Source organism: Jaculus jaculus, chromosome 1 (assembly GCF_020740685.1).
Source record: "Jaculus jaculus isolate mJacJac1 chromosome 1, mJacJac1.mat.Y.cur, whole genome shotgun sequence".
NCBI lineage: Eukaryota > Metazoa > Chordata > Mammalia > Rodentia > Dipodidae > Jaculus > Jaculus jaculus.
This window is the reverse complement of record NC_059102.1, coordinates 178,514,024-178,539,147: the sequence shown is the minus strand read 5'-3', so window position 1 is coordinate 178,539,147 and position 25,124 is coordinate 178,514,024. Positions and strand designations below refer to the sequence as shown.

The 25,124-nt window shown below is 43.8% G+C and overlaps 1 protein-coding gene across 1 annotated transcript in view; it reads left to right on the top strand.

The window, feature by feature from the left end:
• Positions 1 to 311: 311 nt before the first annotated feature.
• Ddb2 (damage specific DNA binding protein 2) overlaps positions 312 to 25,124 on the top strand; it is a 47,443-nt gene continuing 22,630 nt past the window's right edge. Inside the window, exons 1-4 of the mRNA XM_012948468.2 lie at positions 312 to 386; positions 480 to 653; positions 2,963 to 3,099; positions 5,118 to 5,309. Of these exons, the coding sequence (XP_012803922.2) occupies positions 542 to 653; positions 2,963 to 3,099; positions 5,118 to 5,309 (441 nt within the window). The 5' untranslated portion in view covers positions 312 to 386; positions 480 to 541. The remainder of the gene's footprint in view (positions 387 to 479; positions 654 to 2,962; positions 3,100 to 5,117; positions 5,310 to 25,124) is intronic.

The following is a 25,124-nucleotide window of genomic DNA, read 5'->3' as shown; positions in this document are numbered from 1 at the left end:
CCCGTGGGGCCGGGTCTCCAGGGGGTCCTGGGGTGGGCATCCCGTGGGGCCGGGTCTCCAGGGGACACCTGGGGCGGGCATCTCCGTGGGGCTGGGTCTCCGCGGGGGGATCTGGGGCGGGCATCCCCGTGGGGTCAGGTCTCCAGGGGGGATCTGGGGCGGGCATCCCCGTGGGGTCAGGTCTCCAGGGGGGATCTGGGGCGGGCATCTCCGTGGGGCCGGGTTTCCAGAGGGGATCAGGGGCGGGTATCCCCGTGGGGCCGGGTCTCCAGGGGGGGATCTCGGGCGGGCATCCCCGTGAGGCCGGGTCGCCAGGGGGGATCTGGGGCGGGCATCCCGTGGCGCCGGGCCTCGGGGGCGGGGTCTGAGCGGGGCGGAGTCAGCCGGTAAGTCCTGGGCACGCTTGGCGGGAAGTTGGGTTTGCAGGGAAGCCCTGCGGCGGTTCTGTTCTTGCTGTTCCCGGCCGGCTCTCTCCCCAGGCTGCGCAGGCATTGCTCGGTGATCACGTCGAAGGGTTTAGTAGCTCCGCACGAAGTACGTCATGGCTTCCAAGAAAGGTCTAGAAACCCAGAGAACCCCCGAGGCGGGGATGCGGCTGAGGAAGAGAAGAGAGCGGGAGCCGGAAGACCAGAAGCCCCGTGCGAAGGGCCGCGGTAACTTGTGCGCTGGTTGGGGTGCTCGCCCAGAGTCGGGGGTGGCCGCCCCTGGGTTCCCGACGTCCGCTAGGAAGCTCACGCCCAGCCCCCAGCTGTGCACCGGGGCTCTGGAGTTTAAGTTCAACCACGCGCGCCACACCCCGCGCACGCCCGGGCGACAGGTCTAAAGTGAGACCAGGGAGTGAATCAGAGTTAAGACTGTGATTGGCAAAGCAGCTGCGGTTATTCTTTGGTAAAACAGGACGTGTTGGGCCATCCCTGTAGCTTGGATGAGCTCCGTCATCACAAGTAACAGGAGCTTCACATATTATTCCTTGTTTCAGAGTTTCTAAAAAATATTTTTATTGGAGCTGGGCGTGGTGGCGCACCCCTTTAATCCCAGCACTCGGGAGGCAGAGGTAGGAGGATCACCAGGAGTTCGAGGCCACCCTGAGACTACATAGTGAATTCCAGGTCAGCCTGGACTACAGTGAAACCCTACCTCGATAAACCAAAAAATATAAATTATATATATATATATATATATATATATATATATATATATATATATAAATAATTGGGCTGGAGAGATGCCTTAGTGGTGAAAGGCACTTACTTGCAAAGCCTGCTGGCCTGGATTTGATTCCCCAGTACCCACGTAAAACATGAGCGGGGCTGGAGAGATGCGTTAGTGGTTAAGGTGTTTGCCTGCCTGGGGAAATTGAACCTGGGTCCTTAGGTTTAGCAGGCAATCACTTTAACCGCTAAGCCATCTCTCCAGCCCAGGGGTTTCTGAAATGGGCTTACTGTGTAGCCCAGGCTAGCTTCCAATTACATATTCTGCAGGTTTCCAAGCCCTGGGATTACATTTGTTCACCACCACACCCGGCTACCTCTACATTATTATTATTTTTTTTTGTTTTGTTTTGTTTTTCGAGGGTCTTACTGTAGTTCAAGCTGACCTGGAATTCACTATATAGTCTCAGGATGGCCTTGAAATCACAGCCATCCTCCTACCTCTACCTCCCGAGTGCTAGGATTAAAGGTATGTGTCACCATGCCCAGCATACGTTATTTTTTAAAAATATATTTTATTTATTTGAGAGAGAGAGAATGGGGGCACCAGGGCCTCCAGCCACTGCAAATGAACTCCAGACGCGTGCGCCCCCTTGTCAGTCTGGTTTACACGGGTCCTGGAGAATTGAACCAAGATCCTTTGGCTTTGTAAGCAAACACCTTAACCGCTAAGCCATCTCTCCAGCCCCAGCATACATTATTTTAATATAGGTTTCAAGCCAGGCATGGTGGCTCATACCTTTAATCCCAGCACTCAAGAGGCTGATGAGAAAGATGAATTCAAGTCCAGCCTGGGCTACAGAGTTACTTACAGCTCAGCCTAGACTGGAGTGGAACCCTGCCTCAAAAAAAAGGGGGGGGGGGCTGGAGAGATGGTTTAGAGGTTAAGCACTTGCCTGTGAAGCCTAAGGACCCATGTTCAAAGCTTGACTCCACAGGACCCACGTTAGCCAGATGCACAAGGGGGTGCATGCATCTGGAGTTCATTTGCAGTGGCTGGAGGCCCTGGCGCACCCATTCTCTCTTATCTGCCTCTTTCTCTCCCTGTCTGTCTCTCAAAATAAATAAATATTTTTAAAAAATTGAAGAAGGTCGTGGTGGTGCATGTCTTTCATCCCAGCACTTGGGAGGCATAGGTAGGAGGATTACCGTGAGTTTGAGGCCAGCCTGGGATTAAATAGTGAATTCCAGATCAAGGTGGGCTAGAGCAAGACCCTATCTCAGAAAACAAAATAAAACACAACAAAATTGTCTCTCAACTCTAATTCATCTTCCAGCCCACACTAGGAGAGTATAGAATAGAAGGTTGTTCATTGTGTGGTTTGGCTTATCTCAGGAATTCACTTTTACTTCAGAATTACTGTTTGGGGAGCTTTTTGGGGAAGGATCTAATCTCTACTCATTTCCTGGGGTGAGTGTGAGACCAAACGGGTCTTGAAAAGACTTCAGGAGGCCGGGTATGGAGGGGCACATGTCTTTAATCCCAGCACTTGGGAGGCAGAGGTAGGAGGATCGCTGTGAGTTAGAGGCCAGCCTGAGACTACATAGTGAATTTCAGGTCAGCCTGGGCTAGAGCGAGACCCTACCTTGAAGAAGAAAAAAAAAAAAAAAAGAAAGAAAGAAAAAAGGCTTTAGGAAGTAGTGAGGCAGGCTGGCCATGCTCAATGAAATAACAAGATTCTTGTGGGATTTCAGCTGAAAACCCTTTTCGGAGATTAGTAAGGAAAACATGTGTGGATAATTCTTGGCAGGTTCTTGGGGAATATGTGACTCAACCTGCTTCTGGGCAGGGTTGGCCACCGTGCCGTCTCTGCCACCATGCCACAGCATTATCAGGAATCTCCACCAGCACAAGTTGGGCAAAGCTACCTGGCCATCTTTCCAGCAGGTGAGTCATTTTCTGGCTGATGTGTTCAAGGGTTTGCATGGCCTTTCCAATATTTCACACTCCAGAACTAGGTAATGGATTGATTCCTCAGGTGCTCACCGTGGCCAGGTCACCCCAGCCATGTTGACTGGCTTACTGAACACTCAGCCAGAGAGGAAAGTCTTTCGCTGCCAAGGTCTCAGCTGGAGTGCATTCTGCCCTTGCTTTCAGGATCAATTCATGTGCATTGCAGATACTTCATGCACAAGGCCATTCCAGACAGTGTTCCCTTAGTGAGAGGACTTGTCAGTAGGGCTCCTCTGTGTTAAGAGTCAGGATTGACGTTTTACTTAAGACGAGTGTTTTGTTCTTTCTTTTTTTTTTTAATTTTTTTTTTAAGATTTATTTATTTATTTATTTGATTATTTGAGAGTGACAGAGAGAGAAAGAGGCAGATAGAGAGTGAGAGAGAGAATGGGCGTGCCAGGGCTTCCAGCCACTGCAAATGAACTCCAGACGCGAGCGCCCCCTTGTGCATCTGGCTAACGTGGGACCTGGGGAACTGAGCCTCGAACCGAGGTCCATAGGCTTCATAGGCAAGCGCTTAACCGCTATGCCATCTCTCCAGCCCTTGTTCTTTCTTTTCATTTTGTTTTTACTAGTTTTTTCTTTTAATTTATTTGAAAGAGAGGGAAAGAGGCAGAGAGAGAGAGAGAGGGAGGGAGAGAGGGAGGGAGGGAGGGAATATGGGCATGCCAGGGCCTCCAGCCAGTGCAAATGAACTCCAGATGCATGCACCACTTTGTACATCTGGCTTACGTGGGTTCCGGGGAATTGAACCTTGGTCTTTTGGCTTTGCAGGCAAGTGCCTTAACCACTAAGCCATCTCCCCAGCCCTAAGACAAGTTTTTTTTTTTTTTTTTTTTTTTTTTTATAATAATTATTTCTTTATTGACAGCTTCCATGATTATAAACAATATCCCATGGTAATGCCCTCCCTCCCCCCACTTTCCCCTTTGAAACTCCACTCTTCATCATATCCCCTCCCCATCTCCACCAGTCTCCCTTTTATTTTTTTTTTTTTTTTTTTTAATTTTTATTAACATTTTCCATGATTATAAAATATATCCCATGGTAATTCCCTCCCTCCCCACCCCCACACTTTCCCGTTTGAAATTCCATTCTCAATCATATTACCTCCCCATTACAATCATTGTAATTACATATATACAATATCAACCTATTAAGTATCCTCCTCCCTTCCTTTCTCCACCCTTTATGTCTCCTTTTCAACTTACTGGCCTCTGCTACTAAGTATTTTCATTCTCACACAGAAGCCCAGTCATCTGTAGCTAGGATCCCCATATGAGGGAGAACATGTGGCGCTTGGCTTTCTGGGCCCTTGTTCTTTCTTTTCATTTTGTTTTTACTAGTTTTTTCTTTTAATTTATTTGAAAGAGAGGGAAAGAGGCAGAGAGAGAGAGAGAGGGAGGGAGAGAGGGAGGGAGGGAGGGAATATGGGCATGCCAGGGCCTCCAGCCAGTGCAAATGAACTCCAGATGCATGCACCACTTTGTACATCTGGCTTACGTGGGTTCCGGGGAATTGAACCTTGGTCTTTTGGCTTTTGGCTTTGCAGGCAAGTGCCTTAACCACTAAGCCATCTCCCCAGCCCTAAGACAAGTTTTTTTAAAAAATTTTAATTAATACATTTAAGTAATATATAAAAGTTTAAGAATTTTACATATTAATAGGATAATGTAATGTTTTGATACATGCATACATTGTGTAATGTTTGAATCAGAGGAAACATAGCTAGCTCCACATTTATCATTACTGTAGACTGAAAACACTTAAAAAGTCCTTGCAGTTTTCTGAAATGCACATGGCATTATTGTCACCTGCAATTACCTCACTGCTCAGTAGTATGGTGGGACTTCTTGCTGTTTTCAAACTGTTACTTAGTACCTGAGTACTCAGTTGATCATCTTGTCCCCATCCTTTTTAACTAATTGAGCTTATTTTTTTCCCTGTGTCAGAGTCTTCAACAGGCGTTTTTACGCTCTCTACCTTCTTACCGAGTATTCCAAATGGCTGCCCCCTTTGACAGGAGGGTTACATCCCTGGCCTGGCATCCGACTCATCCCAGCACCCTGGCTGTGGGCTCCAAAGGGGGCGATATCATGCTGTGGAACTTTGGCATAAAGGACACACCCACCTTTATTAAAGGGGTAAGCAGTTCCTGTTGCCGGTTGATAGTGCTAAATAATTGTTACTAAAGGAATGTTGACATCATCCAGCAAAATGGTTGGGATCAAAAGTATGCATTCCAACATGTACGTGATAGCAAAACTCAAACATTTATTGAATGCAGGCCCTTGAAATATTAGAAGCTACACCCATAGAGTCTATATGTTTCTTTTTGTGTGTGTGTAGGATGTGTGTGGGTGTGCGCATGTCATGGCATACGTCTGAAGGTCATAGCACTGTTTGATACAGTCTCTGTTTTAGTTTGCCCCAGTGATTGTTCAATTAAGTCTGAGAGCTTCAGGTTTCTCCTGACTCTGCCTCCCATTGTCATAGGTGCATTGGGATTATAGACATTGACACCACCTCACATCTGGTTTTGCTTGGGTTTTGGGGATCTGAACTTCAGTTGTGTGTTGGAATCTTCATGTGTATTGGAAATGCCCACCTTTCTTAATAAAGAGACTAAAAGAGCTGTACTGTAAACGAACTCCAAACACATGTGCCCCCTTGTGCATTTGGCTTATGTGGGTTCTGGGGAATTGAACCTGGGTCCTTTGGCTTTGCAGGCAAGCACCTTAACCACTAAGTCATCTCTCCAGTCCCATGGGTAGCTTATTTTTGATCTTGCAAGGTTTGGTGCAGCCTAGGGGAAAAAATAAAAGGTAGTGTGCTGCCTGAGCACAGAAATTAACTTGGATTAACTGGAATTAAGTGAATGGGGTGAGTTCCACCTCTCTCTCCCTCATTGATTGGGTACTTGGGTAGGTACAGTCTTCCTGGTTTTATTTTATTTTATTTTATTTTATTTTATTTTATTTTATTTTATTTTAGGCAAGCCCAATAGACTGACCTTTTTGTTTTTATGTGTGTGTGTGAGAGAGAATTGGTGCATCAGGGCCTCCAGCCACTATTACTGAACTCCATTTTCTTTATTTGCAAGCAGAGAGAGAATGAGAATGGGTCTACCAGGGCCTCTAGCACTGCAGACGAACTCCAAACGCATGCACCACCTTATGCATCTGGCTTTACGGGGGTACTGGGGAATTGAACTCAGGTCCTTAGACTTGGCAGGCAACTGCCTTAACTGCAGAGCCATCTCTCCAGCCCTGTTTTTTTGTTTTGTTTTGTTTTTTCTAGGTAGGGTCTCCCTCTAGCCCAGGTTGACCTGGAATTCACTCCGTAGTCCCAGGCTGCCTCCAGTTCACAGTGATCATCTTACCTCTGCCTCCCAGGCGTGCACCACATGTTCTGGTATTCTAATATAACCCTGCCCTAGGTTTCCTTAGCTTCTTCAGTCGCTGTGTAGCTGACCTTGGTTCTGATTCTGCTCTCTGACGACATGAGGCGTTTATCTGTATCTTAGAGCTTTGATAGCTACCAACCCTGGTGTGCAGTGTACTGAGTCACTTCGTGCCTGTAAATTTCCACTCTAGACAAAGGAAGCTAAATGTCTGGTTTGTTAAGCCTGTAAGCTCAAGTCATGTGTACATATATGCGTGTGAGTGAGGGCACGGACATGCCACAGCACGTGTGTGGAGGCCAGAGGATGACTTCGGATATATTCTTCCCCTTCTGCCTTGTTTGAGGCAGGGTCTGTTGTTCACCCCTGTTCACTCAGGCTAGCTGGCCTGCAAGCTTCCGGATGCTCCTGCTTCTGCCTCTCATCTTGCCACAGGAGGGCCGGGATTACAGATATACGCTGCTGTGTCAGGCTTCAAATGGGTTCTGGGGATCTGAACTCGGGTCATTTGGCTTATACAGCAAGCAATTTTACCCATGAGCCTTCTTCCCAGCCCCCTCTTTAACCTCATCTTGTCTGTCCTTCCCGTGTTAGATTTTTGTCACTGTGACAATATCCAAAAGAAATATTTAAAGGAAGCAGGCCTTATTTTGTCTCACAGTTTCAGAGGCTTCAGTTCATGCAGGCTCTGCTGTTTCTGGGCTTGTGATGAAGCAGTTCACCACAGTGGAAAGTGTGGTGGAGCAGAGCTGCTCTCCTCATGGCTGGAAGGGGCCATGGCAAACTACCCTTCAGAGACAGGCCACCAGGGACCTGCTACCTCCAGCCAGGCTCCACCTCTACTAGCCCATCTGTATGGACTCATCAGTGGATGCGACTGGCACCGTCATGGCATAGTCTCCTCTTAGTGTCGTCAGCTGAGGACCAAGCCTTCAGTACATGAGCCTTTTGGGGACATAGTTCATACCCAAAACACAGCACTGCCACCAGCTGTTTGTGGTTGGGTCCCTCTTTAAAAATACATTTTTTAGACTCTTTTTATTTATTTGGGACAGGTAGAGAAAGAAGATAGAGAATGGACATGCCAGGGCCTTCAGCCACTGCAAATAAGCTTCAAATGCATGTACCACCTTGTGCATCTGGCTTACAAGGGTCCTGGGAAATCAAACCTGGTCCTTTGGCTTCACAGGCAAATGCCTTAACTGCTAAGCAGTCTCTCCAGCCCTTCCCTCCCTCCCTCCCTCCCTCCCTCCCTCCCTCCCTCTCTCCCTCTCTCTCTCTCTCTCTCTCTCTCTCTCTCTCTCTCCATACATTTTATATATATATATATATATATATATATATATATATATATATACACACACACATATATACATATATATATATGTATGTATGTATACAAACACATATACATACATACATACATACATATATATTTACTTACTTATTTAGTTGAGATAGAGAAAGAAAGGGTACACCAGAGCCTCCAGATACATGTACCACCATGTGCATCTGGTTTGCATAAGTTCTGGGGAATCAAACCTAGGTCCTTAGGCTTTGCAGTCAAGCGCCTTAACCACTAAGCGATCTCTCTAGCCCCGTAGATCTCTTTTATGGTTCAGGTCTCTTCCCTTTTTAAAATAAACTTCTACTCATAAAGCCCTCACCCCACCCAATCACTTCCTAGACCATTGCCTTGCTTCAGGTGGCCTCCCAAACATTTATTTGTCCATATCTGAAATACTGAAATACTGTATTTCTCTGTGTATCTTTGTCTACTAGGAAATAGGCCCCAAGATGTCACAAGCCTTGTCTTTCTATTTCATCACCACATTCTTAGGACCTACAACAGTCTTTACCTGGAGTAGTTGCTTTGTATTTGTGGACTGAGTGTGGGGCGTGATGTGCAGCTGGACAAATGGGAGGTCTACACACACAAAAGATGGCTGACAGTGCAGGTACTAAAAACACAAAAGGAGAAGCTGCTTGTGAATTAAAGTTGTTGGAGGTTTCATGGATGAGTAAAGAATGATATGTAAATTATCGGAAGAGGAGGCTGGAAAGATAGCTGACTTACAAAGCCTATGGACCCAAGCTGCCCACATTAGTATGCATGTGCTTATGTGCGTGTATGCGTACACACACACACACACACACACACACACACACACACAATGTCAAATAATAAAAGTAGGCTGGAGAGATGGCTCAGTGGTTAAGCTGGCTAGTCTGGTTCCATTCCTCTGTACTCATGTAAAGCCAGGCATACAAAGTGGCACATGTATCTGGAGTTTCTTTGCAGTGGCAGGAAACCCTGGCGTGCCTATCCTCTCCTTCTCCCCCGCCCTTATTTCAAACAAATAAACGATATTAAAAATAGTAATAACTAGATAAATAGGGGTAGAATGAGGTAAGGCACAGTGTGTTGAGGTGAGGTTTGACATAGTTTAGAGTTTTCGCTGCTTTGGTTTGTTTTTATTGTCCCTGTTCCCCATTTGTATCCACCCCCCTCCTCATGGTGATCTTCCCATCTCTGGTCCTCAATGCTGAGACTAAAGGTGTGGCAACTCACTCCCCCCACCCCCTCCCATTCCCCTCTTTGTATTTTAAATGTATCATTTAAAAACTATTATTTATTTATTTGAGAGAGTGAGTGGAAGGGAAGGAGAGGGAGAGAGAGAGAGAATGGGCGCACCAGGGCATCCAGCCACTGCAAATTTCAGACACATGTGCCACCTTGTGCCTCTGGCTTAGGTGGGCCCTGGGGAATCGAACCTGGGTCCTTTGGCTTTGCAGGCAAATGCCTTAACTGCTAAGCCATCTCTCCAGCCCTAATGTATAATTTTATTATTGACAACTTCTATCCTTACAGAGAATAAACCATGATAATTCCCTCCCCTTACCCACTTTCCCCTTCACAACTCCACTCTCCATGATATCCCCTCCCTCTTTTCCATTAGTCTCTGTTTTATTTTGATGTCATTGTCTTTTTCTCCTATTATGAGGGTCTTGTGAAGGCACTGTGAGATTGTGGATATCAAGGATAGTTTATGTCTGGACAGTTGCATTGTAAGGAGCCCTACCCTTCCTTTGGTTCTTAGATTCTTTCCACCACCTCTTCTGCAATGGTTCCTGAGCCTTGGAGGGTGTGATAGAGATGTTTCAGTGCTGGATACTCTTGTCACATCTTCTCAGCACTATGTTGCCTTATGGGTCATCCCAGTGGTCATTGCCATCTTAAAAGAGAAGCTTCTCTAACTAAACATGAGAGTAGCATTAATATATGAATATGAACATTAAGCATATTGCTTACTGGGCAGTTTGGTGAGCATAATATATGCATTTAACCAGACAAGAGCAGGCTTTATATCCCTAAGGCTCATGACCTCCCCCACCATAGACTTTTGGTTAGGATATCAGTCAGTACTAGGCATGTATTCCCTCCCATAGAGCAGGGCTCCAGTCCAATTAGAAGCAGTTGGTTTCCCCCAGAGCAGACATGCCACTATTGCACCCATTTGGTCATTTGGCCTGGCTGGCTAAACTTGAGGCTTCCAGTGTCCATTGTTTTCACTGCTGATGATTTCTGTCTCTCATAGGGCTGCATGCAGTGCAGCTTTTTCCAGCTTTCTGTAAACTGGTCTACAGGAGGAAGGTTTTCAGCTCAGGCCCAGCTTGATTTCTTAGTGACCTTGGCACCCAGGCATGTGAGCAATATGGTTTTACCAGCTGTTTCTCATGGGAAATCAAGGTCCTTGGCAATCATCTGTAATGTTTTGGAGGCAACAGGGGCCTCCCTGGCCAACAACGCATTGGAAGGTATCCCAACCCTGGCATTCTAGTAACAATCTATGGCTTCCGGATGTCCCATTATCCAAAAAAAGTAGGTTTTCATATGTCTTAATTCAGAATATCTTGAATTTTGATTGGTCTTCCCCCCCACCCTTCTTTTACCCAATCTCTTCCCCTGGCCTCACTTAGGCCATTCTACTCCCTGTAATCTGTTCTTCTACTTACATATGTACAATACCATCCCCTTAAGTCCTTCCCTCTCCTCCCTCCCTAACAGCCTTTTTCTAGCTTTCTGGCTCACATACAAGTCTACACATTTGTAGCTAGGATCCACATATGAGAGATAACATGCGACATTTGGCTTTCTGGGCCTGGAATACCAGATCCATCCATTTCCCATCAAATTTCATAATTTCACCTTTCTTTACTGCTGAATAGCACTCTATTGTATAAATATACCACATCTTCATTATCCATTCATCAGTTGAGGGGCATCTAGGCTGGTTCTATTTCCTAGCTATTGTGAATAGAGCAGCAATAAACATGGTTGTGCAAGTATCTCTAAGGTAGTGAGAAGAGTCATTAGGATACATGCCTAGGAGTGCGATTGCTGGATCATATGGTAAATCTATTTTTAGCTGTCTCAAGAACCTCCACACTGATTTCTACAATGGCTGTTCCAGAGTACATTTCCACCAACCATTTTTTTAAGGTAGGGTCTCACTGTAGCTCAGGCTGACCTGGAATTCACTCTGTAGTCTCAGGGTGTCCTTGACCTCACAGCGATCCTCCTACCTCTGCCTACTGAGTGCTGGGATTAAAGGTGTACACCATCCATGCCTGGCTGTCGTTTGTTTCTTTGATGGTAGCCATTCTGACAGGAGTGAGATGGAATCTCAAAGTAGTTTTAATTTGCATTTCCTGCAAATTTGGTGGCTAAGGATGTCAAACATTTTTTCAGATGTTTATAAGCCCTCTGTATTTCTTCTTTTGAGAACTCTATATCTAGTTCCATAGCCCATTTTCAACTGGGTTGTTTGATTGCTTATTGTTGCAGTTAGGTTCTCATTGCTGGTAGAAATCACCTGACCGAGAGCAGCTTCTGGGAAAAAGAGGTTTATTTTGGCTTACAGGCTCTAGGGGAAAGCTCCATGATGGCAGGGAAAATGATGGCATGAACAGAGAGTGGACATCACCCCCTGGCCAACATAAGGTGGACCACAGCAACAGGAGGGTGTGCCAAACACTGGCAAGGGGAAACTGGCTATAACACCCATAAGCCGGCCCCCAATAATACACTCCCTCCAGGAGGCATTGATTCCCAAATCTCCCATCAGCTGGGAACCTAGCATTCAGAACACCTAAGTTTATGGGGGACACCTGAATCAAACCACCATACTTATCATTTAGTTTTTTGAGGGTTTTTTTTTTTTTTTTTGTATATTCTGGACATTAATCCTCTGTCAGATGTGTAGCTGGCAAAGATTTTCTTCCATTCTCTAGGGCCTCCAGCTACTGCAGTTGCACTCCAGGCGCTTGTGTCCCTTTGTGTGCTTGTGACGTTGTACACTTGTGTCACTGTGTGTCTGGGTTACATGGGACCTGGAGAGTCAAACTTAGGCCTCACAGCAGGCAAGCACCTTAAGTGCTAAACCATCTTTCCAGCCCCTCCTTTTTTTTTTTTTTTAAAGACAACATCTCAAGTAGTCTACGCTGGTCTCTCAAAGTTGTTGTGTTGCAGGGAATGACCTTAAATTCCTGATACTCCTACCTCTACCTCCCAAGTGCTGGAATGATAGGTGTAGCATCATGTCTGCCATGCTCCTATAGGAAAGACCTAAAAGCAGTAGTGTTTATCTTTAGCTGATGAGAGCTGAGTGTATTGATCCCTCCAAGCCCTTTAGTTTACTGAGATCAAAGAGCTGAGCTGAGCTGTACTGTATAAAGTGAGTTTCTGGTTTTAGAACAGAAATTAAAAACTTAACTGGGCGTGGTGGCGCTTTATGGTGCCTTCTGAGTCATCTCAGAGGTAATGCTATCTGAAAAGAGAAGGTTCTCTAACCAAAAGTGAGAGTAGCATCAATATATGGGTATGAACATTAAGAGAAGTGCTTACCGGGCAGTTTGGTGAGCATAATATATGCATTTAGCCAGATGCCAGCAGGTGTTACACCCCTATGGCTCATGACTTCCCTCATCATAGGTTTTCAGTATCAAGCATGTATTCCCTTCCATGGAGCCAGCCTCTAGTCTAATTAGAGAGCAGTTGGTTCACCCATAACAGACATGCCACTATTGCACCCATTGGCTCATTTGCCCTGGCTGGCCAAATTTAAGGCTTGCAGTGTCCACTGTTGTTAATCTCCACTGGTGTTTTCTCTCTCCCCCATGTGACTGTATGAAGCATAGCTTTTTCCAGATTTTTGTCAGCTGGTTTATACAGAGGAAGTGTTCAGCTCAGCTCCAGCAAGATTTCTCAGTGTCCTTGCAGCCTAAGCATGTGGAGTCTTCAGCAATAGGGTCTTACCATCTATTCCTGGTGGGAAACCAAGAGCCTTGGCAATGGCCTGTAACATTTTGGGGGCATCAGGGACCTCCCTGGCCTATAACTCACTGGAAGGTTGGATATGAGTTTTTAAATATTTTTTGTTTTACTAGTATTTTTATTTATTTGACATAGAAAGAGGGGGAGAGAGAGAGAGAATGGGTGCTCCAGGGCCTCCAGCCACTGCAAACTAACTCCAGACACGTGCACCCCATTGTGCATCTGGATAACGTGGGTCCTGAGGACTCGAACCTGGGTCCTTTGGCCTTGCAGGCAAACGCCTTAAACACTAAGCCATCCTTCTAGCCCTGGATATGATTTTTTTTTTTATAAAGCCTGAAATTTGATTATTTTTTTTACATGAAACATTCTGTGTGTGTGCCTAAGGTTTGATTGTTATTTTGAGGTAAGGTTTTGCTTTAGCCCATGATGGCTTTGAATTCCCTCCTCCTTCCTGATTTTGTTTTTGTTTGTTTATTGAGGTAGTATCTCACTCTAGTCCAGGCTGACCTGGAATTCACTATGTAATCTCAGGCTGACCTCAAACTCATGGCGATCCTCCTACCTCAGCCTCCAAAGTGCTGGAATGAAAGATGTGAGCCACCATGTCTGGCAATTTTGTTTCATTAATTTAAAATGGGCACAACATGGGCTGGAGAGATGGCTTAGCGGTTAAGCGCTTGCCTGTGAAGCCTAAGGACCCCGGTTCAAGGCTCAGTTCCCCAGGTCCCACGTTAGCCAGATGCACAAGGGGGCGCACGCATCTGGAGTTCGTTTGCAGAGGCTGGAAGCCCTGGCGCGCCCATTCTCTCTCTCTCTCTCTCTCCCTCTATCTTTCTTTCTCTCTGTCTCTGTTGCTCTCAAATAAATAAATAAAATATTAAAAAAATAAAATAAAATAAAATAAAATAAAATGGGCACAACATGAACCATGCATGGTGGCTCATGTGAGCCTTTAATCCCAGTACTCAAGAGGCTGAGATAGGAGTATCAGTATGAGTTCAGGCTAACCTGGGCTGCAGTGAGCCCTTGCTTCAAAAGAAAAATGGTCTTATCATAGAAGTTGCCATTTATTTATATTATTGTTATTATTATTATTTTATTTTTGAGAGAGAGAGAATGGGTGCACCAGGACGTTTTAGCTGCTGTGAACAAACTCCAGACATGTGCGCCCCCTTGTGCACATGTGCAGTATTGCACGGTTGTGTCAGTTTGCATCTGGCTATGTAGGATCTGGAGATTTGAACATGCGTTTTTAGGCTTTGCAGATGAGCACCTTAACCACTAAGATATCTCTACAGCCCCCACTTATTGATTTATTGACTGATTGGAAAGAGACAGTGGGTGTTCTAGGGCCTCTAACCACTACAAATGAACTCCAGATACATGTGCCACCTTGTGTATATGGCTTATGTGGGTATATGGGAAATTGATCCTTGCTCCTAAGGCTTTGCAGGCAAATGCCTTAACTGCTAAGCCATATTTCTAGCCCAAAGTTAACATTTTTAAAAGCAGTACTGTTTTTGTTTTGTTTTTGTTTCTTTGAGGCTGGGTCTCACTCTAGTCCAGGCTGACCTGGAACTCACTCTGTAGTCACAGGCTGGCCTCAAACTTACAGTGTTCTTCCTACCTCTGTGCCTCCTGAGCGCTGAGATTAAAGATATGTGTCAACATACCTAGCTAAAATTAGTTTTAACACTCAGAATATAAAGTGTAACATTTTAATCACTTATTTTATTTTAATATTTTTATTCGTTTGAAAGAGAAAAATAGAGAATGGACACACCAAGGCCTCTTGCCACTGGAGACAAATTCCAGACACATGTACCATGTTATGCATCTGGCATTATGTGTGTACTGGGGAATAACATCTGGGCGGGCAGGTTTTGCAGCAAGTGACTTTAACCACTGAGCAACCTCCCCAGCCCAGCTTATTTTTTTTAATATGTTATTTTTATTTATTCATTTGACAGAGGGGGGAGGGAGGGAGGGAGGGAGAGAATGGGCATGCCAGGGCCTCCAGCCGCTGCAGACAAACTCCAGGCGCATGTGCCCACTTGTGCGTCTGGCTAACGTGGGTCCTGGGGAATCGAACCTGGGTCCTTTGGCTTTGAAGGCCAACACCTTAACCGGTAAGCCATCCCTCCAACCCCTATTTTATTTTTGAGACAAAGTCTTGCTATGTTACCCAGGCTGGCCCTGAACTTTTGGGCTCAAATGGTCATATTGTCTCAGTCTCGAATAGCCAGGACTTGGAACCAGTGTCACTGTTAATAAATTGTATAATCAGTCTTCAGAATTTTTCAATATTGGGCTAAATAAAAATAGCTAGAGCCAGGCGTGGTGGCACACGCTTTTAATCCCAGCACTTGGGAGGCAGAGGTAGGAGGATTGCCATGAGTTTGAGGCCACTCTGAGACTCCATAGTGAATTCCAGGTCAGCCTGTGCTAGAGTGAGACCCTGCCTTGAAAAACAAACAAACAAAAAAAGCCAGGTTTGGTGGTGCATGCCTTTAATCCCAGCATTTGGGAGACAGTATTGTCATGAGTTCGAGGCCACCCTGAGATTACATAGTGAATGCCAGGTTAGCCTAGGCTAGAGCAAGAGCCTACCTCAAAAAAAACAATAAATAAAACAAAACTAGGGGCTGGAGAGATGGCTTAGTGGTTAATTGCTTGCCTGTGAAGCCTAAGGACCCCAGTTCAAGGCTCGATTCCCCAGGACCCACGTTAGCCAGATGCACAAGGGGGCACACGCGTCTGGAGTTTGTTTGTAGTGGCTGGAAGCCCTGTCGCACCCATTCTCTCTCTCTTTCTTCCTCCTCCTCCCCCTCTCTGTCTGTCACTCTCAAATAAATAAAAATAAAAAAATAAAAATAAATAAATAAGCATACACATGAACTGGGTTGCTCATCATCTTTTCACCTTTGGTTTAAAATGGGAAGAGATGACAGAGATTCTGAATGAGGATTCCTATAAATGGAAGGCTTTGGGAAGCAGCATATCAGAAACAGCCTGTTTAGATGGGTCTGGAGAGCTAAGGTATGAGGTATAAGGATGTAAGTTTTAAGAAAACTAGACTGGGCGTGGTGGCACACACTTTGTTCCCAGCTCTTGGGAGGCAGAGGTAGGAGGATCGCCGTGAGTTTGAGGCCACCCTGAGACTACATAGTGAATTCCAGGTCAGCCTGAGCTAGAGTGAAACCTTACCTAGAAAATAAAAGGCAAAAGAAAGAGAAAACTAGCTAGGGGCTGGAGAGATGGCTTCGTGGTTAAGGCGCTTGCCTGCAAAGCCAAAGGACCCAGGTTCTATTCCCCAGGACCAGATAAAGCCAAATACACAAAGTGACATGTGTCTGGAGTTCGTTTGCAGTGGTGAAAGGCCCTGAAGCACCCATTCTCTCTCTCTGCTTTCTTCCCTTCCTCAAATAATTAAGTGAAATATTGAGACGAAAACTAGCTGGAAGAAAGACAGCCAGAGGAGAGCTGAGGACAGGGCTTGGCGAGTTTCCTGCCCTCTGACCAGTACTAAAGCAGGCGAGCTTTATATTAAACTCAGAAGCAAGAACTCTGGCAGGAAGAAGCCCCCCCTTTTCTTTTCCCCACGAATCTAGGACACGGGGACTAGAGAAATGTGGTAAAATCTAGAGGTGCCAAGAAGAGTAGCCTAAAGTATAGGGGAACAGCCTCTTGACGACAGTTGCTTTGAAATAGGGCCAGAATGAGACTGCTTTTGTTTCTGTCACCCTTTGTGGGGAGGGTGCTGGCTCTTGGGACTCAAACTAAGGGCTCCATACATATCCTTAGATTATGCACCATAATTATTTTTGTACAATAAAGGTTAATCACAATTATGAAAATGTGGCATTGGGTTTGCACCATCCTTTTATTACAATGCTCATGGCGGCACCGTTTCTTTACACTGTCATGGAGAATGGACTGGGCACTTGAACGTTATACCTTTCAAGGAGCTAGTTTGGAGCAAAGGAAGAAAGAATTGTTTTTCACTCCCGGGTGCTGACATAAACTTGATCTGGGACTGGTTATTGCGGGAACTGCAGTGTCATATTTTTGTCACTTTAGTCATCTGACCTTGGTATCTTTCCAACTTGGTTAGGAAATATATATTGCATTTTCAAAATGAAGGTAGCTTTATTTGATTCTTTTGGTTTTGGTTTTGGTTTATCAAAGTAAAATTTCATTCTAGCCCAGGCTGAACTAGGATCAAACGTGTATACCACTATGCCCAGCCTTTATTTTATTTTATTGAGTTATTTATTTATTGGTTTTCAAGGTAGGGTCTTGTTTTCTAGCCCAGGCTGACCTAGAATACACTATGTAGTCTCAGGGTTGCCTTGAACTCACAGCAGTCCACCTACCTCTGCCTCACGAGTGCTGAGATTAAAGGTGTACACCACCATGCCTGGCTTTATTTTTTATTTTATTTATTGGTTTTTCAAGGTAGGGTTTCACTGTAGCCCAGCCTGACCTGGGATTCATTATATAGTCTCAGGGTGGCCTTGAACTCACTGTGATCCTCCTACCTCTGCCTCCCTAGTGCTGGGACTAAAGGCATGCACTATCATGCCTGGCTCTTTTATTTTTATAAAGCTTATGTTCAACATAGAAATTGAATTAATAAGGGTATAAGGTAGGGTTTCACTTTAGCCCAAGATGGCCTGGAACTCATTCTGTAGCCTCAGGCTGGCTTCACACTCCCAGCAGTCTTCTTGACTCAGCCTGGGATTAAGTGCTGGGATTAAAGGTGTGTGCCACCAGGCCCAGCTTTTTCTTTTTGGAGGTAGGGTCTCACTCTAGCCCAGGCTGACCTGGAACTTACTCTGTAGTCCCAAACTGGCCTTGAACTCACAGCAGTCCCCTTACCTCTACCTCCCAAGTGCTGGGATTTAAGGCATGTGTCTAACTAAAATACTTTTTAAAAAAATATGTATAGAGCCAGCTGTGGTGGCGCACGCCTTTAATTCCAGCACTTGGGAGGTAGAGGTAGGTGGATTGCCATGAGTTCGAGGCCACCCTGATACTATGTAGTGAATTCCAGGTCAGCCTGGGTTAGAGCGAGACCCTATCTTGAAAAATAAAACAAAACAAAACAAAAAAATGCCAGGCTTGGTGGCGCACGCCTTTAATCCCAGCACTCAGGAGGCAGAGGTAGGAGGATCACCATAATTTCGAGCCCACTCTGAAACTACATAGTGAATTCCAGGTCAGTCTGGGTTCGAGAGTGAGACCCTACCTTGAAAAGTCTAAATTTTATATATATATATATATATATATATATAGACACACACACACACACATACATACATACATACATACATATATTTGATCTCATATAGAACGATACAGACAGGAAGAGAGAATATGGGTGCACCAGGGCCTCTTTCTATTACAAATGAACTCTAGATGCATGCATCACTGTACTGAACATTTCTGCAGCTTATTTCTGATGTTTTTATTTCCCCTAACGTTGGGTAATTTCCTCACAGACATTTATACATTAATAGTTATACTCAGCCAAAAACTGAGGTTGCTCCTGAGAATCTCCAGAACACACCTTCCTCCCAGCTTTGTGCCGTGTTGGCGCCTTGTCTGCTCAGCCCTGGGTGACAGGTAGGCTGTTGCTCCTCCCTTCCTGACTGCAGCCTGCGTTCACTCCAAGTTGGCAAGATGGGACCATCACAGGCCTACCCCATTTCTTTACCTCTTGTCTGCCTATGGTTCAAGGTTTAAAAACTCGTTTCATGCATTTTTGTCTGCTTTTCTAGTTTAAAGCAGGGGGAGTGTATTTGATTTCTGTCAGTAGCATGGCTAGAAGCAGAAATCTAGATTTATTAGCTGTCATGTTTTATGTGAGGACTTAAAACTTTTTGTGTGTGTGTGTGTTTTTTTTTTTTGTTTTTTATTTATTTATTTGAAAGTAACAGACAGAGAAAGAGGCAGATAGAGAGAGAGAATGGGCATGCCAGGGCCTCCAGCCACTGAAAACGAACTCCAGATGTGTGCGCCCCCTTGTGCATCTGGCTAACATGGGTCCCGGGGAAATCGAACCTCGAACCGGGGTCCTCAGGCTTCACAGGCGAGCACTTAACCGCTAAGCCATCTCTCCAACCCGAGGACTTAAAACTTTTTAAGAGACAAGTTCTCAAGGTGGCCCATGCTGGCCTCAGACTCCCGAGGTCCTCCTACCTCAGCCTCCCTAGTGCTGGGATTAAAGGCAAGTGCCATCATGCCTGGCTTTTTTTTTTTTTTTTTTTTTTTTGAGAAATGTCTATACAAGTATTTTGCCTATTTTTTAGTTGGGTTATTTGGTCTTTTTGTTGTTATAGGAGTTTGTTTTTTAGTTATAGAAGTTTTTTTAAATTTCTTTTCGGTTTTGGTTTCTCAAGGAAGGGTCTCACTCAAGCTCAGGCTGACGTGGAATTCACTATGTAGTCTCAGGGTGGCCTTGAACTCTTGGCGATCCTCCTACCTCTGCCTTCCGAGTGCTGGAATTAAAGGCATGCTGGCTAGAAGTTTTTTTTCTTTTTGATATTGACAGACAGACAGAGAAAGAGACAGAGAGAGAATGGACACACCAGGGCTTCCAGCCACTGCAAACGAACTCCAGACGTGTGCGCCCCCTTGTGCATCTGGTTAACGTGGGTCCTGGGGAAACAAGCCTCAAACCGGGGTCCTTAGGCTTCACAGGCAAGCACTTAACCACTAAGCCATCTCTCTAGCCCAGTTTTTTTTTTTTTTTTTTTTTTGGTTTTTCGAGGTAGGGTCTCACTCTAGTCCAGGCTGGCCTGGAATTAACCCTATAGTCTCAGGGTGGCCTTGAACTCACGGCGATCCTCCTACCTCTGCCTCCCAAGTGCTGGGATTAAAGGCGTGCACCACCATGCCCGGCTCTCTAGCCCAGTTTTTTAAAAATATGTTTTATTTATTTATTTGAAAGCATAGAGATAGACACATATGAGAGGGAGAGAGACAGAGACAGACTATGGATGCTCCATGATCTTTAACCACTGCAGACTAACTCCAGACACATGTGCCACCTTGTGCATCTGACTTACATGGGTACTGGAGAATTGAACTCCAGTCATTTGCTTTACAGGCAAGCACCTTAACTGCGGAGCCATCTCTCCGGCTCCAGAACTCTTTATTTTTTTGGTTTTTCAAGATAGGGACTCACTCTAGCCAAAGCTGGTTAGGAATTCACTATGTAGTCTCAGTGTGGCCTCGAACTCATGGCGATCTTCCTACACTGCCTCCCTAGTGCTGGAATTAAAGGCATGTGCAAAAATACCTTTCCTTTTTTTTTTTTTTTTGGTGACAGGTTTTCATGTTTCAGGCTAATCTTGGACTTCTAATTCTTCTGCCTTCGTCTCCCAAATACTGACATTACAGGTGTGTAGCATCCTGCTGGCTTGATTAATCATTATTATTATTACTATTATTTCTTCCAAGGTAAGGTCTCACTCTAGCTCAGACTGACCTGGAATTCACAGTCTTAGGATGGTGTTGAACTCATGGCGATCCTCCTGCCTCTACCTCATGAGAGCTGGGATTAAGGCATGCTCCACCATGCCCAGTTTGATTAATTTTTATACTTGTATTTATTTATTTTAAACTTTATTTTTATTTATTTATTTTAAATATTTTTATTGACAAGTTCTATAATTATAAACAATATCCCATGGTAATTTCCTCCCTCCCCTACTTTCTGCTTTGACATTCTATTCTCTTTATTATCCCTTCCCCCTCTCAATCAGTCTCTCTTTTATTTTGATGTCATGATCTTCCTATTATGATGGTTTGTGTAGGTAGTGTCAGGCACTGTGAGGTCATGGATATCCAGGCCATTTTGTGCCTGGGGGGAGCACGTTGTAAGGAGTCTTATCCTTCCTTTGACTCTTACATTATCTCTGCCACCTCTTCTGCAATAGAACCCTGAGCCATGGAAGTTGTGATTGAGATGTTTCAGTGCTGAGCACTCCTCCATGACTACTTCTCAGCACCATGGTACCTTCTGAAACATCCCAATGTCACTGCCATCTGAAAAGAGAAGGTTCTCTAACCAAAAGTGAGAGTAGCATTAATATATGGGTATGAACATTCCTTAAGAGAAGTGCTTACTAGGCAGTTTGGTTAGCATAGTATGTACTTTTAGCCAGATAGCAGCAGATGTTACACTGCTAGGGCTCATGACTACTCCTATTGTAGGTTTTCAGTATCAGAAATATATTCCCTCCAGTCAAATTAGAGGGCTATTGGTTTCCCCATAACAGACGTGCCACTATTGTACCCATTGGCTCATTTGGTCTGGCTGGCCAAATATAAGGCTTGAGGTATCCACTGTTGGGTATTTTCACTGGTGATTTCTCTCTCTCCCATTGAACTGCATGCAGCATGGCTTTTTCCAGCTTTCTGTCAGCTGGTCTACAGGGAGGAGGTTTCAGCTCAACTCCAGCAGGGTTTCTCAGTGACCTTGCAGCCCAGTATGTAGAGTCTTCAGCAATAGGGTCTTACCATCTATTCCTGGTGGGAAACCAAGGGCTTTGGCAGTGGGCTGTAATGTTTGGGGGGCATCAGGGACCTCCCTGGCCAACAACTCACTGGAAGGAATCCCATCCGTGGCACTGAAAATTTTCTAGTAATGATCCACAGCTCCTGTGTGTTCCATTGTCCAAAAAAGTAGGTTTCCATATGACTTATTTATATCCTCTTAGATTTTGATTAGCCCTCCCTCTACCTTTCCTTTACTTAATCTCTTTCCCTGACCTCACTTTGGACCTTTTCACCCCCATTAATCTATTCTTCTACTTACATATATATAATACCATCCTATTAAGTCCCCCCTCCCTCTCTTTATATTCCCTTTATCTCTCTTTTCTAGCTTACCAACCTATGCTACAGAGTTGTCTTGGTACTCACACAGAAGTCCAGTTAGTGTAGCTAGGATCCACAGAAAGAAAATGTGATGTTTGGTTTTCTGGGCCTGGGTTACCTCACTTAGTATAATCCTTTCTAGCTCCATCGATTTTCCTGCAAATTTCATAACTTCATTTTTATTTACTGCTGAGTAGAACTCCATTGTATAAATGTGCCACATCTTCATTATCCACTCATCAGTTGAGGGACATATAGGCTGGCTCCATTTCCTAGCTATTGTGAATAGAGCAGCAGTAAACATGGTTAAGAAAGTATCTTTAAGGTAGTGAGATGAGTCCTTAGGATATATGCCTAGGAGTGCGATAGCTGGGTCATATGGTAGATTTTTAGCTGTCTCAGGAACCTTCACACTGTTTTTCACAATGGCTGGAACAGACTGCATTCCAACCAATAATGTAGAAGGGTTCCTCTTTTTCCGCATCCTCGACAACAGCTGTGTTCGTTTTCACGATGGTAGCCAATCTGACAGGAGTGAGATGGAATCTCAATGTAGTTTTAATCTGCATTTCCCTGATACCTAGGGATGTTGAACTTTTTTTTTAGATGTTTATATACCATCTGTGTTTCCTCTTTTGAGAACTCCTTATTTAGTTCCATAGCCCATTTTTTAAGTGGGTTGTTTGATTTGTTATTATTTAATTTTTTGAGTTCTTTATATACCCTAGATATTAATCCTCTATCAGATGTTTAACTGGCAAAGATTTTCTCCCATTCTGTAGGTTACCTCTTTACTCTATTTTCAGTGTCTTTTGTCATACAAACGGCTTGTAATTTCATTAGGTCTCAGCGATTAATCTGTGATTTTATTGCCTGAGCAATTGGGGTTATATTCAGAAAGTCTTTGCCAGGACCAGTATGTTGAAGGGTTTCCCATACTTGGTTGGGTTGAATGATCTTTCTGATATATTCTTGTATTCTGTTTGCCAATATATATATATTTGTTTTGTTTTGTTTTCCAAGGTAGGGTCTCACTCTAGCTCAGGCTGACCTGGAATTCACTATGTAGGATCAGGGTGGCTTTGAACTCTTGGCAATCCTCCTACCTCTGACTCCCAAGGGCTGGGATTAAAGGTGTGAGCCACCATGCCCAGCAATGCCAATATTTTGTTGAGAATGTTTGCCTCTATGTTCATGAAGGAGATTGGTCTGTAATTTTCTTTTTTGTTCTGTCTTTGCCTGGTTTTGGTATCAGGGTGATGCTGCCTTCATAGAAGATTCCTTCTTTTTCTATTTTATAGAAAAGCTTAAGAAGCAGTGGTGTTAGTTCTTCCCTATGGTCTGGTAAAATTCACCAGTGAATCCATCTGGGCCTGGACTTTTTTTTAGTTGGGAGTTTTTTGATAACTGCTTGGATCTCCATGCTTGTTATAGGTCTATTTAAGTGATTAATCTTATCTTGATTTAATTTAGGTAGTTCATATAAATCAAGGAAGTCATCCGTTTCTTTCAGATTTTCATACTTAGTGGAATATATGTTTTTATAGTATGTCCTTATCATATTTTGAATTTCTGTGGTATCTATTGTGATGCTGCCTTTTTCTTCTCTAATTTTATTAATTTGTGTGTCTCTCTTTTTTTGTTCAGATTTGCTAAGGGTTTATCAATCTTACATATCCTTTCAAAGAACCAACTCTTTATTTCATTGATGATTTGGATTTTTTTTTGGTTTCTATTTCATTAATTTATGCCCTAATCTTTTAATATTTCTTCCCATCTACTGATTTGAGGTTTGCCTTGTTCTTCTTTTTCCAAGGTTTTAAGGTGAAGCATTAGGTCATTTGCTTGAGACTTTTCTAATTTCTTAATATTGGCACTTAAAGCTATAAATATCCTTCTTAGGCCTGCCTTCATTGTGTCCCAAAGGTTTTGGTATGTCATGTTCTCATTGTCATTTGACTCTATGAATTTTTTGATTTCCTTCTTGATTTCTTCATTGACCCATTCATCATTCAGTAATGTATTGTTTAGTTTCCATCAATTTGTGTATGCATTATAGCTTTTCTTGCTATTGATTTTTAATTTGATCCCATTGTGATCAGATAGAACACAAGGAATTATTTCAATTTTCCTGTATTTGTTAAGACTTGATTTGTGTCCTAATATATGGTCTATTTTAGAAAACATTACATGTGCTGCTGAAAAGAATGTGTATTCTACAGCATTTGGATGAAAGGTTCTGTAGGTATCTGTTAGGTCCATTTGTTCTATGTTTCACTTAATCCAGATGTCTCTTTGTTTATGTTTTGCCAGCATGACCTGTCAATTGATGAGAGTGGGGTGTTGAAGTCACCCACTACAAATTGTGTTTGGTGTTATCTGTGACCTAAGTTCTAATTGTTTGATGATGTTGGGAGCTCCCCTGTGTTCAGTGCATGTATGTTTAGGATTATAATGTCCTATTGTTGGAGTGTGCCTTTAATCAATATAAAGTGGCCTTCCTTATCTTTCCTAACTAATGTTGGACTGAAGTCTACCTTGTCAGATATTAGGATAGCAACCTCTGCTTGTTTTCTAGGCCCATTTCCTTGAAACACCATTTTTTAACCTTTCACCCTAAGATAGTGTCCATCCTTTATAGAAAGGTGAGTTTCTTAGAGGCAACAAATTGAAGGAACCTGCTGTTTAACCCAGGCTAAAGGCCCAAGTTCAATTCCCCAGTGCCCATGTAAAGCCAGATGCATAAAGTGGCACATGCACCTGGAGGACATTATAATCCTAAACATTCATGCACCGAACATGGGAGCTCCCAACTTCATCAAAAAACTATTAGAACTAAGGTCACACATAACACCAGTAGCGGGTGACTTCAACACCCCACTCTCATCAATTGACAGGTCGTCCTGGAAAAAAAAAAAAAAAACAAAATAAACAGAGAGGCATCTGGATTAAATGAGGTCAGAACAAATAGATCTAACAGATATCTATAAGACATTTCATTCAAATGCTGCAGAATACACATTCTTTTCAGCAGCACATGGAACATTCTCTAAAATAGACCATATGTTAGGTCACAAAGCAAATTTTAAAAAATACAGGAAAATTGAAATAATTCCTTGCATTCTATCTGACCACAATGGAATCAAACTAAAAATCAATAGCAAGAAAAGCTATAGTGCATACACAAAATGATGGAAACTAAACAATACATTACTAAATGATGAATGGGTTAATGAAGAAATCAAGAAGGAAATCAAAAAATTCATAGAGTCCAATGATAATGAGAACACAACATACCAAAACTTTTGGGACACAATGATGGCAGTC